The sequence below is a fragment of the Typopeltis vanoorti genome, chromosome 6, assembly GCF_054136105.1.
Source record: "Typopeltis vanoorti isolate ZY-2024b chromosome 6, IOZ_Tvanoo_1.0, whole genome shotgun sequence".
NCBI classification, from domain to species: domain Eukaryota; kingdom Metazoa; phylum Arthropoda; class Arachnida; order Uropygi; family Thelyphonidae; genus Typopeltis; species Typopeltis vanoorti.
The window spans coordinates 48,309,808-48,335,027 of record NC_143554.1 but is presented as its reverse complement, the minus strand read 5'-3'; the positions used below and the strand labels follow the sequence as shown (position 1 = coordinate 48,335,027).

At 37.2% G+C, this 25,220-nt stretch overlaps 1 protein-coding gene across 1 annotated transcript in view; it reads left to right on the top strand.

Annotated features, from left to right (window-relative positions):
• The window catches only part of LOC150105439 (polycystin-1-like protein 1), a 724,085-nt gene that overhangs the window by 502,660 nt on the left and 196,205 nt on the right, over window positions 1-25,220 (top strand). The window contains exon 35 of the mRNA XM_090394152.1: window positions 8,014-8,098. Coding sequence (XP_090250278.1) covers window positions 8,014-8,098 — 85 coding nt within the window. The remainder of the gene's footprint in view (window positions 1-8,013; window positions 8,099-25,220) is intronic.

Sequence of the window (25,220 nt, the reverse complement as noted above, 5' to 3'; positions counted from 1 at the left end):
CAGTATGCACATATTTACAGCAGTTTGTTATGAAGATGCCATTAAGTAGGTGACATTATTTTAAGCAAAAGTAAAATCTTTTGAAACTTAAATGATAATTCAGGAGTAAAATTTCAGGCTCTTCTAGTTCTTCCTTATGTTCAATTATTTTTTTTCGTCTGTACTTTTTCATATTTGAAATTTTTCATACAATGGTATTATCTTTGATGGACAGCATGGATTTGCTTAAAGGGAAGTCATGTTTTAGTAATCTACTTACTTATTACAATTAAATGACTGCTTCCTTGGACAGAGGAGAAGGATACACAGTAATATACTTAGATTTCACAAAGGCTTTTGATAGAGTAGCTCATGATAAATTGATAGTCAAACTAGAGCAGATGGAATTGGATATTAGATTAGTGCATTGGATTGGAGACTGACTATCTGATAGGTATCGACAAGTTGTGTATGGGGAGCGATATCCAGGAAAAGGAAAGTCACTAGTGGAGTTCCTCAGGGGTCTGTTTTGGGGCCATCACTGTTTAACTTGTATATTAACGATATAGGTGGAGATTTGGATAGAGATATTCAGTTGTTTGCAGATGATGCAGAGTTGGGATGAACCATGAAGAGTAGTGAAGATGTTATGGCCTTGCAAGAAGACTTGAATAAATTGAGTGATTGGGCATGAAAATGGAGATGCGAGTTCAATGTTGCAAAATGTAAAGTTTTAAAATTTGGAAAACAAAGATGGGATGCAGAATTTATGCTTAGTGAGGATATATTGTTGGAGGTGGAAGAAATAAGAGATCTGGGGATGATAGTGGATAAGGATCTGAAATTTAGGGGACACATAACCAAAATTGTGAAGACAACACAAAGGCTTCTGGGAATGATGTGGAGGACATTGACTTGTAGAGGTAGGGAGATTCTTGTTCCATTGTATAAAGCTTTGATTAGGCCACACATGGACTATTGTGCCCAGATTTGGTCACCTGGTTTTCAGAAGTGTGAAGAGATGTTGGAAAGGGTCCAAAGGTGATTGACTAAGGTAGTTTCTGACCTCTGGAATGTCGAGTATGAGGAAAGATTGAGAAGATTTAATTTGCAGAGTCTGGTGGACAGAAGGAAGAGGGGAGATATGATAGAGACCTACAAGTTGGTAAGGGGTTGTTATAGGATCAATGCTGGAGAAGTGCTACAGAAAATAGTGGGAGATCGGGGCAGAACCAGAGGTCATCCCTGGAAACTGTATAAAGAGGGTGTGAGTTGGGGAGCGAGAGGCAGGTTTTTTTCGTGCAGAGTTATAAATGATTGGAATGCCTTGCCTGAGAGTGTGGTGTCTGCAAGGAGTTTGAATGTGTTCGAGGCACAGTATGATGAGCCGTGTATGTGATAAAAGGACCTTCCAGATGAGTCTTTGACTCCATGAGGTCTTGGAGTAATAATAATAATAATAATATTTTTATGTATCATTTCTTCCAGTCCTTTCTGTTCTATTCTCATTGTATGATTTCTCACCATTTCATTTGTTTTTTTAAAAAACGTTTTCTTTTATGAGGGTGGTCTGAAAAGTTCTCGGCCTCAACCATAGATGGCAACACTATCGGCAAGATTTTTTTTTTTAGTGGTACATCTGTCATAAGCATCCATATGAAATTTCAAGTCATTCTATCAAGTAGTTTTTTTTATACAGCTGTCTGAGGCAAAAGTGTTGTCTGTATCAATTGAAATGGATAAAACTGAGTATCATGCAGTTATAAAATTCTTTGTAAAAGAAGGTTTATCAGCAAAAGAAATTTATTCGAAGTTCATAAAAGTTTACGGGCACTCTTCTCCTTCATTTTCAACAAATAAGAAATGGGCTACTGAGTTTAAACATCAGCATTGAAGATGATCCACTTGAAGGACGCCCAAAAAGTGTAACAACACCAGAAATCATTGATCAAGTGCATGATATAGTATTGGATGACCAGCGAGTAAAAGTGTGTGAAGTTGCTGAGATTATAGGCATTTCAAAAGAACATGTGGGATATATTTTGAATGAAGATTGCAAATGAAAAGCTTTGTGCAAGATGGGTGCCGCTCTTGCTTACAGCAGACCAAAAATGCACTTGCATGAAAATCTCTGGACAGTGCTTGGAGCGTTTTAACAAGAATAAAACTGATTGTGCATTGATTTATTACTATGAATGAGACTGGATTTACCATTACACACCAGAATCCAAACAGCTGTCAAAACAGTGGACAGAAGCCGATTCATCAACACCAAAGAAGAGAAAGTCGGTTCTATCAGCAGGAAAGGTCATGGCATCGGTATTTTGGATGCTATAGGCATTTATTAATTATCTTGAAAAGAGTAAAACAATAACTGTAGAATATTATTCCAATCTTTTAACCAGACTAGATGAAAAGAATCATGGGAAAGCGCCGGTTTCCAGAAGAAAAAAAAATCATCTTTCATCAGTAGAATGCACCTGCCCACAAAGGTATTTTGGCAATGGGAAAATTAAGGGATCTGTACTATGAATTGTTGGAACATCCACCCTGTTCCTCAGATTTGGCACCCTCTGGCTTCTACCTCTTCCTAAAACTTATAAGGGAGTTTATGTCATAAGGTCTAGTCATAAGGGAGATTATGTTGAAAAATGAAAATAATTTTGAAAAGAATACATTTGTTTTTTTATTGTTAGGCTGAGAACTATTCAGAACCTCCTTCTAATCTCCAAGAAATACAGATGACCAAATCTGTGCACAATAGTCAAATCATTGCCAAATAAAGAGGGTTAATAACCTCCCTCACCATTACTTGTTAGTGTGTTTTTCAACATCTTTTGCAATATGCCCTCTGAACTTCAGATCTCTTTTCACTAACACCTCCAATTCTCTAGCCTATCAATTTCTTGCAGTTCATTACTATCAGTGTAATAATACACAGTATGTAAACTTTTATCACAAAAGGCATAACCATAATCAACCATTATCCTTTGCCTACGATGCCAGTTTATTTAAATCATCCTGTACAAAATCATCCTAACCTTTATCAACTATTGTCCTTCCCAGTTTTCCATCACCAGCAAACAACTGAATATCACCACTTAAATCATTCTTTATATCATTAATATACAAATTAAAGAATAGTACCCCTAAGTCCTGAAGTACTCTACAAGTCACCCTCATTCTCCTAGATTCTTCTCCACTATCTTTGATTTGAACAACTAATTTCTCTTGTACTCTGAATTTGTCTTACTCACCATGCTGGTCATGTTTCTAGCCTATTCTTTGTACTGATTATGTACTTTCTGATCACCTTTCTCTCTAATTCCCTTCACAAACTTCTCTCTCTCTTCCCCCCTCCCCTTCTTGAAGATCCTTTTACCCTTAACCATGTACTGCAGAAATCTAATTCGTGTAATTATTATCTCAGGGCTATTCTAAGAATTTACTTGTTTGTAGCAATTACTAGCTCTGTAACATCACATATAGCATTTTTATTATTTCTAAGTCTCCATTTAGTTGTAAGATTCATCTGCGGGATGTCAAACCTCACAGACTGCAATACCTATCATACCTTGCAATGAACAGTGTTAATCACAACCCACCATGAAAAACATCTCTTTTCTCTTCTGTAGTTCCTTTGTACAGCTATGACATCTTTCTTGTATCACCCCATTATCCTATGCATTAATTCCTCAGTATCTATCTAGGCTCCTCTCCCAACTTATATGTCTGAATCATATCACCCCTCTTCCTTCTGTCCATCAATATCTGAAAACCATATTCCCTTAATTATTCCTCATGCTTAATATTTAAGTCACGAGATGATCTTAGTTATTTGCCTCTGCACTCTCTCTCTCTCCCCCCAATATTTTTCTAACTCCAATATTTTTCTAACCACACTCCTCATGGGACACTTATCTATGGAAGAAGGGACCTCTCAGTAATGGTACCTGACCCTTTTAATTTTTCCTAATTTTTCTTTGCATTTCTTCCTGTATTCTTCTTTCTACTTTTCTTAAGTCTTTTTTTTTGTTATCCTGTCTTCCAGATCGCCATTACTGGGATCTATCACCCTGCCACCATGATTGCCATGCAGTGGGACTCATCGATATTCTGCTAGCCTTGCACTACCTTGTCCTCTACTTCAGCAAGACTGGTAGTACAGGATGGCTTGACCAAGATCAGTCAGCTAGTTGACTTTCCTGCAAGGATAAATTGTGTTGCAGTAACATAGAGACATCTTGGAGTACAATATGAGAAGTAAAACACACACACATGTGCACCAAGAGTAACCCAAAACTAAGTGAAATGTGGATGAATGACTAGAGTCATAACGAGGTGAGGCACCCTCTATTGCCATCTATTGGCTGCTTAGGATGTAACCTATAATCTCAAAGTATTAGTGTTTCTCGTATTCTGGAAAGTTTTATGCAGCCATATTCATTCAAATTAATTTTTGGGAGCAGCTGCAGATTCTAAAAACACATCTTTCTCTTCTAAATTTACTAGGATGGAGCATAGTAGTCTTTTTCCAATTGATTCTATTATCTATATCCAAAGCATAGTCTGCAAGGTGTGATTGACCATAGTCATGACTGCAGATGTATTTTTATGGTCTTCCACGTGGATGGTAGGTCTTCCCATAGTAAGCCAACTTGTAGGAAAAAGGAACTCTGTATATACACCAGGAACTGAGAGAGGTGGGAGTTTGTCCTTAGTGGAGTGGAAAAGGATAGCCTAGTTTCCTCATGATAAAAGTTTAATGGAGTGAAACAGCACTAGGAAATGATTAAAAGTAGTATTTAATGCTTCCAGTATTTCATATCAGTTACAGAGTCATTATCAGGGATTACAAAATGAGACTAGTAACATACTCACCAACACACACACACACACACACACACAAAAGGCAGCACAAAACTAACTGAAACACTTGGATGACTTGGATGACTTACTTCAAGACTAGAGTTCTAATTAGGTGGAATGCCCTCTACCTTTTGGCGGTCTGGGATGTAAACGGGGATCTTGAAGTATTAATGTTACCCATATTTTGGGTGTGCCTGCACCATTCATCATGGGAAAATTCTTCACAGACAGTTCATCGCAGAGGCTCTTCATCAGCTGAAAATTCATCACAAAAACATATATTGCTGGAAAATTCTTTGCAAGAAAATTTGAATCCTATTGTTATATCATTCCCATACATGAAAATAAAAATATTTTATGTATTATTTATTATTTTTATTATATTTAGCATTCTGAAATTTTTTATTCCATATAAAGTTATTAATATTCTTTCTTACTACAGGCTGTATAGATGGAATATTAATTTTTTACAAAACTGGGATAGGGTGGTTAGGGAGAAAGGGCACCCTATTTAAGAATATTTAGGGACAATAGTTATTTCCAACTAATATTTATAGTTAACTATATGTGTATTCCTATTATTTCTGCTAACTATTCTGATTATTTAGAATAGTTATAGTCCAACCACAGAAGAGAGCTCTCGTTGGCAGACTGCCAGGAAGAGTCAGTTCATGTTGAAGGGGAGAAAGAAATAAGGCAATGAACGAATTGGTCAACAACCAGCAAAATCACGTGCTTTATAGGTAAAATTTTCCAACTGTTATACAAGCAAAATAGTTACCACTTTAAAAACTACAATGATCATAAAAGAGAAGTTAATTTTCCGACGTGTAATAATAAACAACTCATCCCACAATATGGATTAATTACCCTATTATCGGAATGGATTCTGCTTTTGTTGATATGCGCAGACATGTCGAGGGTGTACTATATTAGGGAGAATAAAATATTTAAGAATGGTTAAGGAGAAATGGCACAATATTTAAGAATATTTATTCTTCTAACCATTCAATATTTTTCTGTTTTACGTATTTAGACACCCATCCAGGTATGATATATTTTTTTTATCTGAACTAATTTAGAAAGTGACATGTTTCTGTTATTGAATGCATGTGTAATTTGAAAATCATTGCACTTTTCCTGCATAGTAAAGACATATTGTATGCTGCTATCATTTGCAGAGCTAGTTTAAGATCATAGGTGCACTTTTAAGTAATTATATTAAAGAAAATGATAACAAAATTACATAAATCCTATCATCGTTATGTAAATCAACAAAAGAAAGCTAAATTGCCATCTGTGGCTGCAATACTAATCTTTACCTTTTCTTCCAATACTAGTATTTTATGACACTAAGAAATTTTAAATTTTATATTTATTCTTCTCTACTGAAAAAAAAAAAATGTAGAGATGCGTGCTCCCAAAGTGAAATACATAATTAATTACTTTCTTTGTGAACCATTCAAAAATAAACTGTAATCAGAAATATCATGTCATTAACAACTGACTAAATAGCATCCCCTTTTCCATCAATGAGCTGTGGATTTGAAACTTGCAATAGGTATGGATGTTTTGTGAAATTTATCTTGCACTGCATTTACCTTTCATATATCGGTATCATTTAAATTTTCTAGCAAATAACATTTGCAGTGAATTTTTTCCATGATGAATTTTCTCACGATGAATTTTCTCATGATGAATTATCCTCTTTTGTGAACCTATTTTGGGAAATTTTATGCAACCCATATTTATTTAAATTGGGCTGATTTTTAAGAGCAGCTATTCTCTAAACATTCCTTCTTTTTAAATTTATTGTGATGGAGCATGATGGTCTTTTTCCAATTGATTCTGTGAGCTGTATCCAAAGCATAGTCTGCAAGGCCCAGAAAAGGTGTGTAGAGGTTGGACAGTATCAGCAGGTTGTATATGATGGAGTAGTATTCCAAAAGAGGAAGGCAACTAGTGGAGTGCCACAGGGATTTATTTTCAGATCATTATTGTTTAATGTGTATGTTAATGACATTGGGAACAGCCTAACTAGAGATTATGCAGCTGTTTGCCAATGATGCAAAATTGGGAAGTAGAGTAGATGTTGTGAACTTGCAGGAGGATCTGAATAGAAATAGTTGCACTTTGCAACATTAAACTGATAGCTCTAATCATTTGTCCACTCACATGAGTGGGCAAATGATTAGAGCTATCAGTTTAATGTTGCAAAGTGCAAGATCTTAAAATTTGGTGAGTAGGTTTGGGATGCAGAATATACAATTAATGGAGAAATTTTGAAAGAGGAAATGAGAGATCTGGGAGTGATGGTAGACAGAGACTTTAGGAGTCACACTGCTAAAATTGTATGATCATCCCAATGGATTATGGCAATAAGGAGGACATACAGAGGCAAAGAGGTTATTTACAGAAGTATTTACATACAGAGGCAGAGAGGTTATGGTGTCCTTGTATAAGGCTTTGATCAGGCCACATATGGACTACTGTGCACTGATTTGGTCACCTGTTTTCATGGGGATGTGGATATATTCAAGCAGGTCCAATGAATATTTAACGAAATTAATGGCAAGTCTAGTCTATGGAATGCCAGATATGAGGAGACATTGAGAGAATGCAACTTAAAGAGTCTTATGAATAGAAGAAGAAGGGTGGATATGATTGTGACATATAAGTTGGTGAGGGGTTGTTACCAGATTAATGTTGAGAAGATATTTTATAGAGTAGTTGGAGGCAAGGATAGAACCAGAGGCCATCCGTGGATGCTGTATAAGGAAGATGTGAGCAGGGGAATGTGAATAGGGTTCTTTGCATGAAGAATAATTGGTGAGAGAAATGCATTGTTGCCTGAAAGTGTGGTGAATGCAGAATCTGTGAATGGGTTCAAGGCATAGCTCAGTGATCTTTTGACACGAGAGAGTATAGACCATGATGAGCCCTTTGTGTCCATGGAGGTCAGATATTAATAATAATAATAATAATTTTTTTCTCTCAAATGAATTTCCAAATTCCTTTTGTTTATCATTTCTTATCTGATTATCACTTACCACTTTTTGATATTTTTTATTATTATTATTATTTCATTTTATTTTATTTTTATTATTTTTTCTCTTTAGTGTGACTGAACTTTTTTATTTATATACATATATATATTTTAAATAGGTCAATATATGTGTGGAATTCTCAATATCTTCAATCATTCATATGCAGCATACTGTGGTCTTTTCTGTTTTTGCAGCCACTTTTGGTAAGAATGGCATTTATAGTATGACTTTTTTCCTCAAATTTTTCTTGAAATGTCTCTTTCTCTCTCAAATAATTTTATTTTATTTTATTTTATTTTTTGAGGAAGCTTATTAGATTGTTTGCTGATGCTTGAACAGACTAATGTTGTGGGAAGAAGATGAAAATAGATTCCATTTTTGTGTTGTGAAATGTAATGTAATTCATGACTGCTTTGTGAATTGAAAATCATAATGTTCCTCACAAAAGAACACCTTGGCTCTCTTAAAAATCTTACAAGGTAAAAAAAAAATTTTAAAAATCAGCTTATCACAAGTGATTAGGAACAAATATCTATCATGACATACACAGCATCCAAGAGTTGTAAAAATAAAAAATAAAAAAATCCAGATAAAATTTTGAAAGAGCCAAAATCAGAAAACTCGCTTCCAGCTCAAATGGTCCCAATTGATGTTACTATAGTACAATCTGAAGACAGGTGGAAACCAGGACAGACTAGTTGCTTCTAATTGTACTATAGTAACCCCACCCAATGACAAGGCTGACTTGCTGGATGAATGACTTGTTGATGTGTCAGCTATTAAGGAATCATCTGATTTCTTTCTCAACACCAAGGAAGGAATGTAGTTAGCTAGTTAGCAGTTCTTGGCAAAGGGTGAGTGGGTCATAAAGCAAATAACATATAATAAATATGTAAATAAAAAAATAAATAAATATAATAAAGCAAATAATATATAAGTACAGAAGTTAGAGGAGAAGAATGATGTACTTATGACTAAAGCAAATAATCCACTCACCCTTTGCGAAGAACTGCTAACTACATTTCTTCCTTAATGTTGAGAAAGAAATCAGATGATTCCAGAATAGCTGACACACCAACAAGTCATTCATCTGGTCCTGATGGTATTCATCTTATTGTACTAAAAACCAATGTTCTTGAATTAATATGTATCCTGTTTACCATCATTTGCAATCTTTCTCATCTGGCATCTACCCACAGCAAGGAAACTAGCCTATATTGAGCCCATTAAAAAAAATAAATAAATAAAATAAATAAATAACAAAATATAAAGATGATAAAAGTCAGACAGCAACTATTGACCAATTGATCTTACTTGAGTTCTCTCAAAATCATGAAGAAGGTCATTAACAGCCAATGCCTGCACCACCTGGAAGCTCTTAAGCTAATCAGTGACTAGCAGTATTAATTTCACAATTCTCAATACACAATCGGCCTTCTGGCCATCACACTAATCTTGGAAAGGTTTGGAGAAACTCTTTGGTTGCTGTTGACATTTCTAGGACATTTGATTGAGTCTGGCATAGGGCCTTGCTCAGTACACTGCCATTTTATGATCTGCCTTCTAACCTTTTTTGAATTTGGGTTACCAGAAAGTGTATGAAGCAAGAGCCCTGGAGTACCCCACAGCTCTGTACGACTATCTTCCCCTACTACATAAATCACCATCTTTCAGTGAACTCATATCCTATACACAGTATGTTGATAACAGTATGCTCCATTCTTTTTCATTTGATCGTATAGTACAGTTATTAGAAGGATCAATTTCTTTCATAACTGATGCCCTAAATTAACTCTGATCCTCTTGTTGTCCTTCACAGAGGTAAGGTGAGGATAACCTTATATGTGCTTCGGTATTACCAAAAGAAAGAAATCTAACTTCACTTTTCTTTACTCTTGATGATATCCAGATCTTCAAACAAGATTAGATTTATTTTCCCTGGCTGATTTACATTTAGCCTCCCCTGTCACAAACACATCTCAGCCATAGGTTCTTCATCTTCGAGATAACTTGATATACTGTTCTACTCATGACACTACATCTCCCCTGTACAACTATTAATGTTGCATAAATAACAAATTGGTCCAATCACTACTTACATATTTTGTGATGCACCTAAAACTTCCTTAGGATTGTTTGATGCTATCCAGAAGTAGACAAGCAAACTAATTGATGACCTCTCTCACAGATTGATTCACTCCATTTCTTCTCTCATAAATGCCATGTTTCTCCTTTATGTCCTTTTGTAGGTATTTCCATTGACAATATTCTGCAGAACTTACCACCATCATTCCTCCATTTCTTTCCAAAAGTGTAAAAACACAAGTAGCTGCTGCTCCATATCCATTTACTATCCTAACTTCTCTTCTTCCTCTTTCATTCTTTTGAAAAGACAAGAGTGTGGGAGGCTGTTCTTTGAAAACACGAGTATTCCTCACACTCGTGTTTTTCTCAGACTACAATCTTTAAATTCCTTCTTTCTTCTTATGTTTTGCCTGCACATGGTGCTAATATACTACAGGTCTTCTACCTTTCAAGTGTAGGTCATATATCTTCTTCTTCTGCAGCTTCTCCCACTTAAGTGGGGTCACTATTGATAATGAGTCTCCTCCACACCTTCCTGTCTTGGGCTGTCACCACATCCAAGTTCTTCGTCCTTAGTCCTCTTCTACCAGCTCCCTCCATCTCTTCTTTGGCCGCCCACGCTTCCACCTTCCTTGCACATCCATCTGCATGACCCTTCTTCCCACAAATTTGTCCTCCCTCCTCATCACATGACCAAACCATCTCAACCTTGCCTCCTGTATTTTCGCTCCTAAGTTCGTAACTTTCACTGTTCCCCTGACATAGTCATTTCTCAGACGATCCTTTCTGGTCACACCGCACATCCACCTAAGCATTCTCATCTCTGCTACTTCCATCCTGCTGATGTTATTTTTCCTCAGGGCCACAGTTTCTATAGCATATGTTATAGCTGGCCTCACTATTGTCCTATAAATTTTGCCTTTCAGATTGATCGGCACCCTCTTATCGCATAACACTCCAGCCATCTCCCTCCAGTTCCTCCAACCCGCTTGTATCCTGCATCCCACTTCCTTCTCAGCTCCTCCATCTTCTTCCACTGTTGAACCTAAGTATCTAAAGTCTCTCGCCTTCCTGATGATATTTCCTTCCAGCTCCAGATCTGTCTCCTGTCTGCTGCCCACTGTGCAACACATATACTCTGTCTTACTTCTGCTCAGTCTCATACCTCTCTCTTCCAGTACTTTTCTCCATCTTTCCAGTTTAGTTCCCGCTTCTTCTCTTGAATCTGCACACAGCAAGATGTCATCTGCATACGACATTGTCCAAGGCGCATCTTATGTCACCTCCTCTGTTACCACCTCCATCACAATATTAAACAGAAACAGACTTAATGCTGACCCTTGATGCAAGCCAACTGTTACTTGAAAACTTTCTGTCTGTCCCAGACAGGTCCGAACACTTGTCTTCACATTTCTGTACATTTCCCGCACCAACCTGACATATTTCTCCGGAACCTTCTTCTCCCTCAGACACCTCCAGACTTCTTGCCTTGGCACTCTGTCGTATGCTTTCTCCAGATCAATAAATGCCAGATGTAGCTCCCTTTGTTTCTCTCGATACTTTTCAACAACAGATGCTATCTTTGGGTTACGGCAGATGATGGAAAAGGTCATATATATATTTAAAAAAAAATCTAAATCTTATACAACTTCCTCTTCCTCCACTTTATGAATAATCCCTTCCATAACCATCTGGTAAAATCCCTTTACTAATTTAAATGTGTCTATCATGAGTGGCATCTGTGAATAAGCTATTCTATTCTTGTGCTCCCACATTTTATAGTTATTGTAAGTGTTTTTCATTGAAATTACTCATTAAACAGAAATCTTAACAGTAGGTACTAAGGAGCCGATTATGTCTGCACCACCTCTAAGTACTTGTTATTATTGTGTGACACCTCCAAGGAGTCCAAGGACTAATCAAGGGAGGGTACCTACTCTACAACTCTACATTTCCACCTACTACAGCTAACTGCATCATCTACACCAATGCCATCTACTGCCCAACCACCACCACCACCACCACTACTAGTATTTTCATAAACAAGCACAAACAGCCATGCCCCCATGGGATTCGAACCCACAGCCTTTTTGCTCGAGAGCAGATATGTTAACCACTCGGCCAACCAGGCCAGCTGGCTGAGTGGTTATAGTGCATTAAATCAGCTATCTTTCCAGTTAAAAATTAGCCACATGTAAGCACCCACTATGCCTACCATACAAAGCATATATCGTGGCAACAAAAGCCAACAATGAACAAGCACCACATGTCTTGCCAGAACAGCGCTGTCGATCTCGAACAAACCCACAAAATGCTGCAACTGTAAAACTGATGTCACTGATAAAAATAGGTATATTCTGCTAGTCTGTTGTCCTGTGCAAAAATTGATGAATCGGTGCAGAAGCTATTTATTGACCTCAACCAGCCCTTTTTCTGTGCGCTGTGCCTCCCTTCTGTAAAACAACTCCTAAACTGAAGAAAACGAATCGAAAACCTTGAACAGCACATCAATGCTATGAATGAAACTTTTTCCTCCAAGATACGAGCAGTGGAAGCCAAGCTCGAACTAACTGATGATCAATGCAGCAATGCAAGTTCCCTTGCCTGTGGATGAACTCCCCGACTAATCACATCAAGGGTGCACAACTCGATGGAGGCCAAAAACAAAAAATTCAATGCAGCTATCTTGAACTTTCTGACAGAAAACGGAAAATCATTAAAAGAAGACATCAACAAATTAGTAGAAGAATACAACATTGATTCTAAAAATATCATCAGGTGCCATCATTTCAGACCCATAAATAAAAAAAAGAAAGAATGGAATGAACTTTCCACGTCTTGTCACACACAACAAGCACATCTAAATTAATAACAGCAATCAACAACAAGTTCAAAGACACTTGTCCCCAATTGCGCAACCAGACCTAGCATTGCCCAGAGGGAATAAGGATGCCATCTTCAAAGAGAACTTGAAGAAAAACACCAAAATGGAGACACCAGTTGGATCATCAACTACAAACAAGTTAAATTAGTGCAAAAATCAAGTGACGCCACTAGTAGCCACCATGGAGACCAGTATACAGGCACTGCAGAGGAAATGTGCAAGACCTTTGTGGTCAAATATATGCACCTCACAGAACCCTTCATATCCACTTCACCAACATCCATGGACTAAACTCCAACCTTAATAGTGTCCACTACTACCTTCAGTCTACCACACCCCACCTACTCTTTCTGGCAGAAACTCAAATCTCACCAACAATATTTATTTCAGCTTTCCAAACTACAGACTTTAACTCCTTCTGACCCAAGGGTGGCATCTGCACATACATCTACTCTGACATTCCTTGCTAGAGAGAGCACCCAACCTAGAATCACTCAACTTTAACCTTCTTTGGTCGAAAATAACCCTTCCCCACTCAGTCAAATTCATTTGCTGTCTCTATCGCCTCCCTAATGCAACCAACCACTCTGAGCTCTTTAATTTCTTCTCCTAAAAATTGATTTTCTCCAGTCCCACTTTCCCAACAGTGAAATCATCCTCCTAGGAGATTTTAATGTTCAAAACATCAACTGGCTTTCCTCCTCCAGCTGTATATCTTGCAAGCAGAGATGCTGAAACATTTGTCATCACTAATGACCTTACACAACTTGTTCAGATGCCAACCAGAATACCACATAACCCGAACCATTCCCCAAACACCCTAGATCTCTTCCTCACCAACGATCCTTCCAAATACATAGTGAATGTAAGTGCCCCCCCCCCAAAAAAAAGTAATTCTGACCACAATCTAGTGCTCATCTCCTCCCCCTCCCATGCAGCAAAGCTTATGGCTTTGTGGGACGGCCTCCATAACTTCTATGCCTCATTTCTCATGGTTGGACTACTGCCTTCCAACCCAAACATATGCACTGAACTTATCACCAAAGTAATCCTAATTGGCATGGAAACATACCTTCCCCACACTACTCTGAACTGCCATTCCTTAACTAAACCCTGGTCCTCTAAAAGATGTGCCAAGGCTGTAATGAAAAATCAAACATACCATAACTAGCTCAAATCAAGAACTCCATCCTCTCTTTAGAGCTTATACCGAAGCCCGAAATAGATGCAAAAAGAAATCAATGCTACCATAACAGACTTTGAAAGAGCAAAAAGAAGGAAACTAGCTGCCTGTCCAAATGGCAGCTGAGCCTTTTGGTCTCTCACCAAAGCAATTGTCAAAGTCATAGGCCATAACTGCTCAACCCTTCATCCCTGCAACTGCTGTATTGTGGAACAGTCGTCCCTCTGTTGTGTTTCCCAAGGAATACATATACAGTCTTTTAAATCAAATGTAAACAACTTCCTCCTTTCCCAATCCACTGCCTATATATGATACTAATGTACTATAGGTTGATCAGCCAGCCTCTTTTGTATGGGCCCAACATAGAAAAAAAAAAATATTATCTTTCCACATTCCACACCTCTGATGTTGTCTTGGTTACTTACTCCTGTGCATAAATTTTAATCATCTCCAGTTTCCATGGTGTTGAGGAAGCTCATCTCCACTTGCCAGTGTTCTACTTATTATAACAAACATATGCTTTGTGGTCTTCATGAATTTAACAATATCATCCTGAACTTTAGGTTTCTATTGACTATCGTCCTCAGTCTCCAAATCTCATTCCACCTCTTGGAGCATATACGTTATATAGGATTGCTCTTCTGTAGCGTGAAACTTTGCACTTAAACAAGACAGCAGAAATGATGGATAGGAGTTCAGCTTCTGAATGCATAAAATGAAGTATAGATAGAACAGTATAATGAAGGATAGATAGAACAATATAATGTGCTGGGTGACATGTGAATGGATTTGGTCTAAGTGAATGGAAGAAACTGTAGCTGGAAGAGATAATAATTGTGTGTGTGCGCGTGTGCGCATATATGTGAAAGAGAGAGAGAAAAAATTAAAGGTGAATTAGAGATCTAAGGCCAAGAACAGAAGTAAGAAGTAAGAACAGATTTGAAAAAGCAGAACAGTTAAAATGAAGAAGTAGTGTTGAATAAACATATAGAGGAGCATTACTTTATGCTCAACCCTTGAGATGAGAATGAGAGAATGGATATTCTTGTAAAAGAGGAAATGGATGGGGGAGTGGAGAGGGTGACAAGGTAAAAGGAGAAAAGATGCCAGAAATATTAGTGATCATGTGTAGCAAAAAATATTGGATAGGTTGCCTGCCTAATTGGCCGAGTGTTTAGCATATCTGTTTCCCAACATACAGGCCAAGAGTTTAAATCCTGCCATAGGCACATATATGATTGTCTTTAGGTGGGAGATGAATTTCATCATCTGGTATGAGGTCACCAGCCTGCTTATTGGAGGCCTGAAGTGGCTTGAGAAAGGTCTGCATTTGATCTCTGCTGGAGCAGGGTTTCCAGACTGTAAAAAAAATTAATAAAAAATCCTTGGCCGACCCACAGTTCAAATGTACTATAGGTTTACAAAAACATTTTGGTGGGAGATGCATAAAAAAATGTTAGTGATAAAGGAATAGTGGCCAAAGTCCAATGTGAAGAAGTCCTAGGACTGGTTATAAACTCAGAAATTAGTTACTGTATTTGCTTATAAATGCCCAGGTTACCAGAAATAAAGAGAAAGAAATTGTTGCATTTATTCAGTTGATTTACCCCAAAATTGTTGATTTAAGTGAAATATGGTTCACTAGGATAATATCCTGATGAAAATAGAGATGAAGGAGTGAAGGTGTGTTTATTTTTCATGAGGATAGGAAGGAGAAAAACTGAGGAGTACTGTTAATGATAGCAAAGGAATTGTCTGTGCATACACAAGAGGGAAATAATGGCTGAGGAGCACTAACAAATACTGTGGTTATGATAGCATGGTTTGGTATAGTGTGAGGTGGAGGTGAACAGGATGATATATTTAGTAGAACCTTTTTGCTATAGGCCTGGAAATGTAGAAGGGGAAGACAAAGAATTATATAAGAAAATTTGTCTAGTAAACAGGAAAACACTGTTCATTTCAGTAGAATTATGGAGACTACAACCACGTTAGGAATAATTACTTTATATTAACTCTAATATAACAACACTCGTGTTAAATTATGGATTAGGCCATTACTCTTATTGTATTAAAACTATCTATATGAATTGGTTCTCTGATTTATAACATATAAATAGAATATAGCTTTGATGTAATTTTTTTTCTTTTTTTTCACTAGAGGTCAGGCCAGTAGAATAATGGTTGATCAAATCATTGTGACTTTGGCATGGCGTTTGGAATGTAATATACCTTGTCTTTATATATGTGTGTGTATACTCTACATGATGACCTTAATGTGAAGATCGAAATGTCGGGAAATTAAAGTAATTATTCCTAAAGCAGTTGTAGTCTCCATAATAAATTTAGTTTAATCCTTTATCCAAGTGTAAGCAAACAAAGTTTGCACCTGAAAATATCTTCAGGACTGAGGTAAGGTGGTACAACACCAGGCAACTCCGAGCAAAATAAAGGTCGAAACCGGTCTGGGTAGTGGCCCTTCCCTTAATGCATAGCAGTATACATGTCTGCAAGGAGATGTGCTTTGCATTATGGGAGATACTGAGACAAGGAGTGATGAGAGCTTGGTCCACCATTGCTCGGAGTTTCCTGGGGTTGTACCACCTTACCTCAGTCCTGAAGATATTTTCAGCTGCAAACTTTGTTTGCTTACACTTGGATAAAGGATTAAACTAAATTTATTATAGTCTAACCAAGTGCAAAATAAACTTCCAACATCTTTCTTTAAATCCAGAGTAATTCAATAATAAGGTGGTACACCTGTTGGCAACTCGTATAGGTAAATATGACCTCTCCAATTTCTTCTGCCTTAGTATCACCATGTTTGGGTCTGCCTCCCACTGACAAGATCTCAATAAAGGTCAAAATCAGTCTGGGTAGTGGCCCTTCCCTTAATGCATAGCAGTATACACATCTGCAAGGAGACGTGCTTTGCATTATGGGAGATACTGAGACAAGGAGTGATGAGAGCTTGGTCCACCTTTGCTTGGAGTTGCCTGGTGTTGCACCACCTTACCTCAGTCTTGAAGATATTTTCAGGTGCAAACTTTGTTTGCTTACACTTGGATAAAGGATTAAACAAAATTTATTATAGTCTAACCAAGTGCAAAATAAACTTCCAACAGTTGTAGTCTCCATAATTTCACTGCAGTGAATGCCGATCACTATGTAACACTAAAGGAAAGGAGAACAATGTTCGTTATGGGTTTTAGTTGTGTTTAAACTAGAATGAAGTGAAAGCATTTAGCAATGTGGAAAATTAATTTATCTATTTTTGAGGAACACCTTAAGTAGTTTTCAGGAGAGGAATGCTCATTTATTGAGAATCTTAGATTTTTATTAATGCATTAAAGGATATTATTGTGAACGGTCTTCCTCAGGGCTCTGTGTTATCCCCTTTACTTTTTAACATCTACGTGTATGATCTACCTCATACTAGATCAAGCAAGTATATGTACGCCGATGACCTAGCGATCTTACATTGTTCCACCTCCTTTGCCAACCTAGAATCAACCTTGAATACAGACCTGAACACCCTGGAAGAGTACTTCAAGCAGTGGTACTTGAAGCCAAATCGAACAAAAACAGTGTCCTCTGTATTTCACAACTCAACCTTTCTTTCTGTGGAAAAATGGTAGAGCACGAGCCTCACCCAAAATACCTTGGAGTGAGCCTGGACAGAAGCCTAACCTATAAAAGGCACATCATCAACCAACCTCTCCAATAAAATTAAAACCAGAAACAATATCATTTCAAGGCTTGCTGGAACAACCTGGGGTTGTGGTGCACTAGCCCTCGCATTCTCTGCAGCAGAATATTGTGCCCCTGTTTGGGAAAGAAGTGCACACACACTAACATTATAGACACCCAGCTAAACTCTACCATGCGCACAATTAGTGGGACAGTGAGAAGCACCCCCTCTCTCCTGGCTGCCTGTCCTATCTAACATTGCTCCACCAAACATACGGAGAAGACAAGCCTCGATTAAGGAATTTAATAAAGCAATGAGCAATCCACTCCTACCCCTGCACCAGACTCTCATAAATCCACCTAGTCTTCGCCTCAAATCTAGAAAGCCTCTCTGGTCCATGGATGAACTCTCTTCAGCTGCACTGCCATCAGTATCTGACATATGGAGAGTACACTGGTTTAACAACCTCTAAATAAACGGCTTCCTGGTAAAAGATCCCTGTGCTCCACAGCCTGGTTTTGCTCTTCCTAGGAAGATTTGGTTATCAATAAACAGGATCAGAACTAATCAGGACAGATGTGGCTACCTTCTACATAAATGGGGGCTGTTAGATCACCCTTGTTGTGATTGTTCGCCCGTGGCTCAGACAATTACTCATATTGTGTATGACTGCCCAAGGCACCAATTTCACAGTGGTGACCTACAGGACATCCACAAGGTGATGGATAAGACCTTGGATTGGCTTTCCAGACTGGACCTTGACATGTAGTTGGTATGGTGGTGGCAGTGGTTTTGGAGGAAACAGAAGATCACGGTCCCGTCTCACCACGAAGACGTTATTCTCGTAGTCGCTCTCATAGCTATTGTCATAGTATCAGCAGAACTCCTCCTCATATTAGAAGATGATAATACAATGTGAAATGGGCCTCCTCTAATGGATCAAGTTTCTCACACAAGACACATCTGCTCTCTAATTAAACCTCGGATACAGTTACATTTATGTTGTGAAAGTGTTGTGAGAACATGCAGCCTTGTCATACGTGGTGCAGCAGGATGATAATTGTCCCTGGCTTGATTCTGACAAGCTACTTTTGCTTTATTTTAATCAAAAAAAAAAAAAAACAAGACTTAGAAAACAGATTGTGCCTTTTATGTAATGAACTTTTATATGTTAAGATTTTCATCATTTGTTTCTGGAAATTGTGATTGTACTTTTCACTTGCCAATTTCATGTAGCCATAAGCATAAATAAATAAATTGTGAACGAGGTGCAATATCTGTCTCCAGTTGATGAAAGTGATCACAAGGTAATAACTACCTTTAGTATTGTTTTTAGAAAGAGTGTTCTTCATCTCAGTGACATTATTTATGTCAACACAGTATTTCTGTAATTCATCCATTAGTCACACTGCTTTTTCATTCATGCTCCTAATGTTAATGGCACCAATCACTATTTCTCTTTGTTTGTTGAGGATATTCATTAGCATTATTTAACTGCACACAATGGCCAAGACCACATGATATTTGATCATATTGTACCATTATATATGCAAGTGGTTTAATTTGATACAGCATACTGTTTGGTCAGCAAAAATCTCAGATTGCCAGTCCATCCTCGCTCATTTAGTGTCCAGGTGGATAACTAATAACAGCGTGTACCATGGGATGATGAGGTTAGAAGCCCAAGTCAGTTCTCATTCCTTACATGGTATGTGATCCTCAGATGATCCCTAATAATAATATAAAAGATAAAAAACCACAGAATTTGCATTCCATTCCTATAACATTAACTTAAAGCATGATCACATCTCAGTGATTACAATCCATTTATGTGTATATTTCTGTACTATTCTTTCCATTATATTTATCAATTATTTATGTTACAGTAATCTATTGTTTACAACCTTCAAATCAACAACCCTTGCATGTCAACCAACTTTTGGTACAGCACTGTGTAATTTTACTTCAATTATCAGAACAGTAAATTGCCTTCTGGATTTGGTTAGATAAATGGTAGAGTACTGTACCAAGAGGGTGCTGAAAAGTTGTGATACTCACCATGAAGGAATTGACATGCCTTCTTATATATCCTAAAAGAAAAAGAACAAATTATTGCAATTTGATGAAACATGGGGTTAAAGGGTTTTAAGATGTGTTCTTCCTTGTGGTTATATCAGTTGTTTTAATATCATTTTTGTTCTAGGTGTTTATCACTCTCATATTTATAAATATAAGTCTAATATTTCTGCACTGTATAAGTTTGTTTCACTTGGAGAGTGGTGGGCTTTGCCAGAATGGTGCTGGCTGCAGTGACCACAACAAGTTTATTGATCGCATAAAGTCTATTAATAATAATGATTTCAAAATGATTTATTAGCTTAAATATACATGAATGAAATGAAGTGGAAATACATCTATATATCCTTGTGTGAAAAAATGTTTCACTGCATTATCTCCACCTGGATGATACACTCTGTCAAAAATGATTACTCACTAACTCTAATATTTCTTTTGATTCTGTCACTCTACCAGCTGTGTCCATTAGAACTGTTTTTCCCTAATCATTCTTCCTTTTACTTCTACATAATAAAAGAAGCATTTGCTATTCCTTTGGCCTTCTCAGGTTTCTCCCATAATTTAAATTTACCTTCTTTATTATAGCAAATATGATGACTGCAAATGACTTTAAATTGAAATATGTTGGATTTGTTGGTGGTTGAGTGATCACAATGAGTTTATTGATCCATAAAGGTTTGTTAATAATAATGATAATAATTTCAAAATAATATATTTTATTTATTTATTATTATTATTATTATATTTTTTTGGCAACCTCCATAGAGTCAACAGACTCATTGTGGGAGGCCCACTCAACCAGCAAGCAACATGTCTATCATAATGAGCTTTGAAGTTATTTACACTACCTACATTCACAATGCAGTCCTGCAATGCATTCCGCTCACCAGCAATTCTCCATGCAAAAAATCTACTCCTCACACCCTTCACTTCTTTATACAACTTCCAGAGATGCTCTCATTCTTCCAATCGTAACATCCACTCTTTTTATAATTCCTTCTATTCATTTGATAGAATCCATTAACCAACTTGAAGATCTCTATCATATCTCTTCTTTTCCTCCTGTCCAACCTCTGTAATCCATATTCCCTCAAATGCTCTTCATAACCAACACTCTAGAGTCCAGATATCACTTTGGTCACTCAACTTTGAACCCTCTCTTGTGTTTTCACATCACAATGAAAACCAGGTGACCAAATCTGAGCACAAATAGTCCATATGTGGTCTGACCAATGCTTTATATAGATGCACCACCACCTCCTTATCCCTATATGTCAATGTATATTTTTATCATAGCAGTGGTATGATGTGCAATCTTTGCAACACTTGCAATGTACCCTCAGAACTTCAGTCCACTGTCTGCCATCACTCAAAGATTCCAAATTTTATCCACTTCCTGAAGTACAGCTCCACCAATACAGTATGTAGCTTTATATCTCAATATCCCAAAGTGTAATACGTTACATTTATTAATATCAAAACTGCAACCTCGCTCATGTGTCCAAGCTAAAAGTCTGTTTGAATCGTCCTGCAGAGAATTAACATCAGCACTACTCCTGATTGGCTTCAGAGAGCCAATCTCTGATCCATCTAACCAATATAATGTCTATTCTTAACCTCTGCAGCTTGTACATCAACTCATGTGGTAATCTATCAAATGCTTTTGCAAAGTCCAACAATATCACTGTATATGATTCTCCCATATCCAAAACATTCATCACTTTATCATAATAGAAGACCTGTCCTTCATTAACTCATACTGACCATCAGAGTGAATCTTATATCCCTCAATCCAGTCCTATTTATTTCTAATTAATTTTTACAATTGTGATCACAACTGCAGATATATAGACCAATTTATATTTTGAAACTTCTTTTCTCAAACTATGCTTGTGGAAAGTTTCTGCCTTCTTTCCACTCCTTAGGAACCTTACACAGCACAAGACATTCATTAAATAACCAGATCAAGGGCATAGCTAACTCTTTTGCACATTCTTTAAAAATATGCAGTGATATGTCATCCATTCCCACAGCCTTATTTACATCTAACCCAAGAAACACTTGAAACACCTGTGATTCTCCTAATCCTTGCCTCCTTTCTACATGTTGCACAGCATTGTTCTCACCACTATGATACAAACTGATGAAGTATTCATTAAATAATTCCATTATATCATTTGCTATGTTTACTCTCGTACTATAACTATCCACCAATGTCAGCCTGCCATATTTATTTTTCCTCTTGCTTGCCACATCTCAGAAAAATTCCCCTTGGATTAGCGTTGACCTTACTGGCTAATCGTCTTTCATATTCTACTTTATCTTTTTTAAGCATACTTGTCACTTTTCTGGCATGTAGTTTATATTCTTCATGCACTGCTCACTGGAAAATGTCTTGTACCTCCTCCATAACAACTTCTTTTGTAATGCTGCTTGCTTGATTTCACTATTCATTCATCTTACTCCTACTCTATTTATTCACTAACTCTTGGTATGCAATTATGGATTGGTTGTGTTAGATACTGCCTTATTATTTCCCATGCACTGTGAGCATCTGTTCTGCACAATTCATCAACCCAATGTATTGATGCTAGTTGACTACAGAGCTCCTCATAATCACCCACCTTATATTTCCACAAATAGACCTTCTTGATAACTTTTTCCTGTTTGCCTACCTTCCGGACCAACTGTCATAATCACTTTCACCAACAGGTGGCAGTGTACTCCATTTACAACCACATCTGTGTGAAGATATTGACAAATCTAACATCGATGAACATCTTCTTGCTTCCATCACATGCTGCTTTAGATAGTTATCCTACAGAAACTCAACAAATTCACTCTCCTTGTTACTATACTATCTATTCTTTCTGATCCACATTCCTATAATTAAAATCTCCCATTAGGATCACCTTCCTTTTACTTGCCCAACTAATTTTTTAAACATTTCACAATCAATACTCTCCACATTCCCTGTCCTATAACAGCATCTTATTACATATGAGAGTTGTTTGAAAAGTTTGGTATAAAAATAAGTTAAACACATTTTTTTTGGAAAACATCATCTTTATTTCTCAGCATAGTCTCCATTGAGATCTACACATCTGGTCCAGCAAATTTCCAATTTTTTCATCCCATCTAAAAAGTAGGATTTGTCAAACTGTGCAAAATAGTCATTGACAGCCTTCATGATATCCTCGTTCGAAGAAACTTTTTAACCCACCGAGTCAAATTTTTAAGTTTGGGAACAAGAAGTTACACTAGGCCAAGTCCTGTTGAATATGGTGGATGGGGAACCAATTCTAACCTCAAGTTGTGCAATTTTGCTGCAATGCCCGATGTATGGGACGGTGCATTGTCTTGATGAAAGACCACGTTTTTGTGCACCAATCTTGGCGGTTTTTTCTTCAGTTCTTCTTTTAAATGGTCTAACAATGACGTATAATAGATTCCTGTTATTGTCCTACCCTTTTCCAAATAGTCTATCATGATAATTCCTTGGGAATCCTAAAAGACAGTGGCCATCACCTTCTCTCCTGACAAAATGGTCTTCACTTTTTTCGGTGCTCTTGCACCAGGCATTATCCACTGTTTTGACTGCTGCTTGGACTCAGGTGTGTAGTGGTGGATCCAAGTTTCATCTACGGTCATGAATCGACACAAAAAATCCTGTGAATTGCGATTAAATATCACCAAACACTGCTGAAATGTCTTTTTGCATGCATTTTTGATCGATAGTCAATAATTATGGCACCCATCGCACTGCTTTTTCATGTTCAATTTTTCATGCATGATATTATTCACCTGCTCAGTTGAGATGCCTACAATCTCAGCAATCTCACGCACTTTCACTCAGCGGGCTTCCATAACGATACCATGGATTTTGTCAATCATTTCCTTCGTAGTGACCTCAGTCAGGCATTTGGAGCCTCTTCATCTTCGATGGACTTACGACCATGTTTAAACTCGTTCATCCAAATATAAATAGTCTTTAATGCTGGTGCAGAGTCCCCATGAACTGCATCTAACTTAGCTTTGATCTGCACAGCCATCCACTCCTTCAAATAAAAGTGTCTTATCACTGCACGAAACTTGTTTTTCTCCATTTTTATGAAAAATGCAAACATACTCATTTAAATGTTTGCCAAACAAGAACTATGCATCGCACATGGCTAAAATTTTTCCAGGGGTCATGAAAAAGATATGTCCGACACTGGTATGAATGAACGAATTGTGTCACCGTCTATTGGAAATTTATCAAACTTTTCAAACAACCATCGTATATTATGCTATTGATCTCAATTTCACACCAAACAGCTTCAAAATCTTCACATGTACTGCTAATTTTCACTTTCACTCTTGAAGGACACGATTCCTATGCTACCATTAACAATGCTTTCCCTCCTCCTCTCTCTCTCTCTCTCTCCATCTTCCTATCCTTTTGGAAAATATCATCCTCAGTCAACCAAGTTTCACTTATGCCAGTTATCTTTGGGTGTACTGATTTGATTAATACTACAAGCTCAGCCCCTTTATTTCTAATACTCTGTCCATAAGTATACAAGCATAACATTTCTCCACTCTTTGAGGTCATCCGATCAAGACAATTGCTCTTTACTCTCTCTCTCTCTCTCTCTCTCTGTTAGAGTTTCCCTGATCCCAACTCTGATTTTTCTTCATATCATCTTCACCGTTTTGCACTGCATCACTCTGCCCTGCTATAATCACCTCCTCTCTTTTGTATCTGTCCTTCCACAACTTGCTTCTCAACCTCTCTCTGACTCCTAGTGGTACTAATTTCATATTAATCCTGTGTGCTCTTAGTAAACAACAATTACTCTAAATGACCAGCACCAAATCATTCAAATTCATTCTATCAGCTTTGAACCATTCTAACTTCTCTTCAAATTCATTCCATACATTCACAAATTGAACACTCTCTGTCACACAATTCAGCCATGTTTTCATCATTCATTATCATTGCTCTCCTTCTCAGTTCACTATTGTCATATTTGGACAATAAACTAACCACTTTCCCAATGACACTGTTATCCTTCACCTCCTGCAACAACTTCTTCAAATCCCTTTCCAGATTCCTTGTTTTGCTATCCAAGTTGTTTGTGCATACCATTACTACTAATTCTGATGCCATCTGATATTTTTTTTATGCTACCACCTGTGAAGCACATCTTATGCACCTTATTTTTTTACCACACCTTTAATAATTGAGGCACCATTTAAAGACCCTATCATCTTTAGATACTTGCCTCTGCTTATTAACCTCCTTGTCATTTATATCAGTTATTCTCTTATTTAAATGTTCAATTTCCTGATGCATATATAACCTTCATCATTTTCATTAACTTATGCATAAACTCTTTCATCCATCCTGGTAATATCATTCTC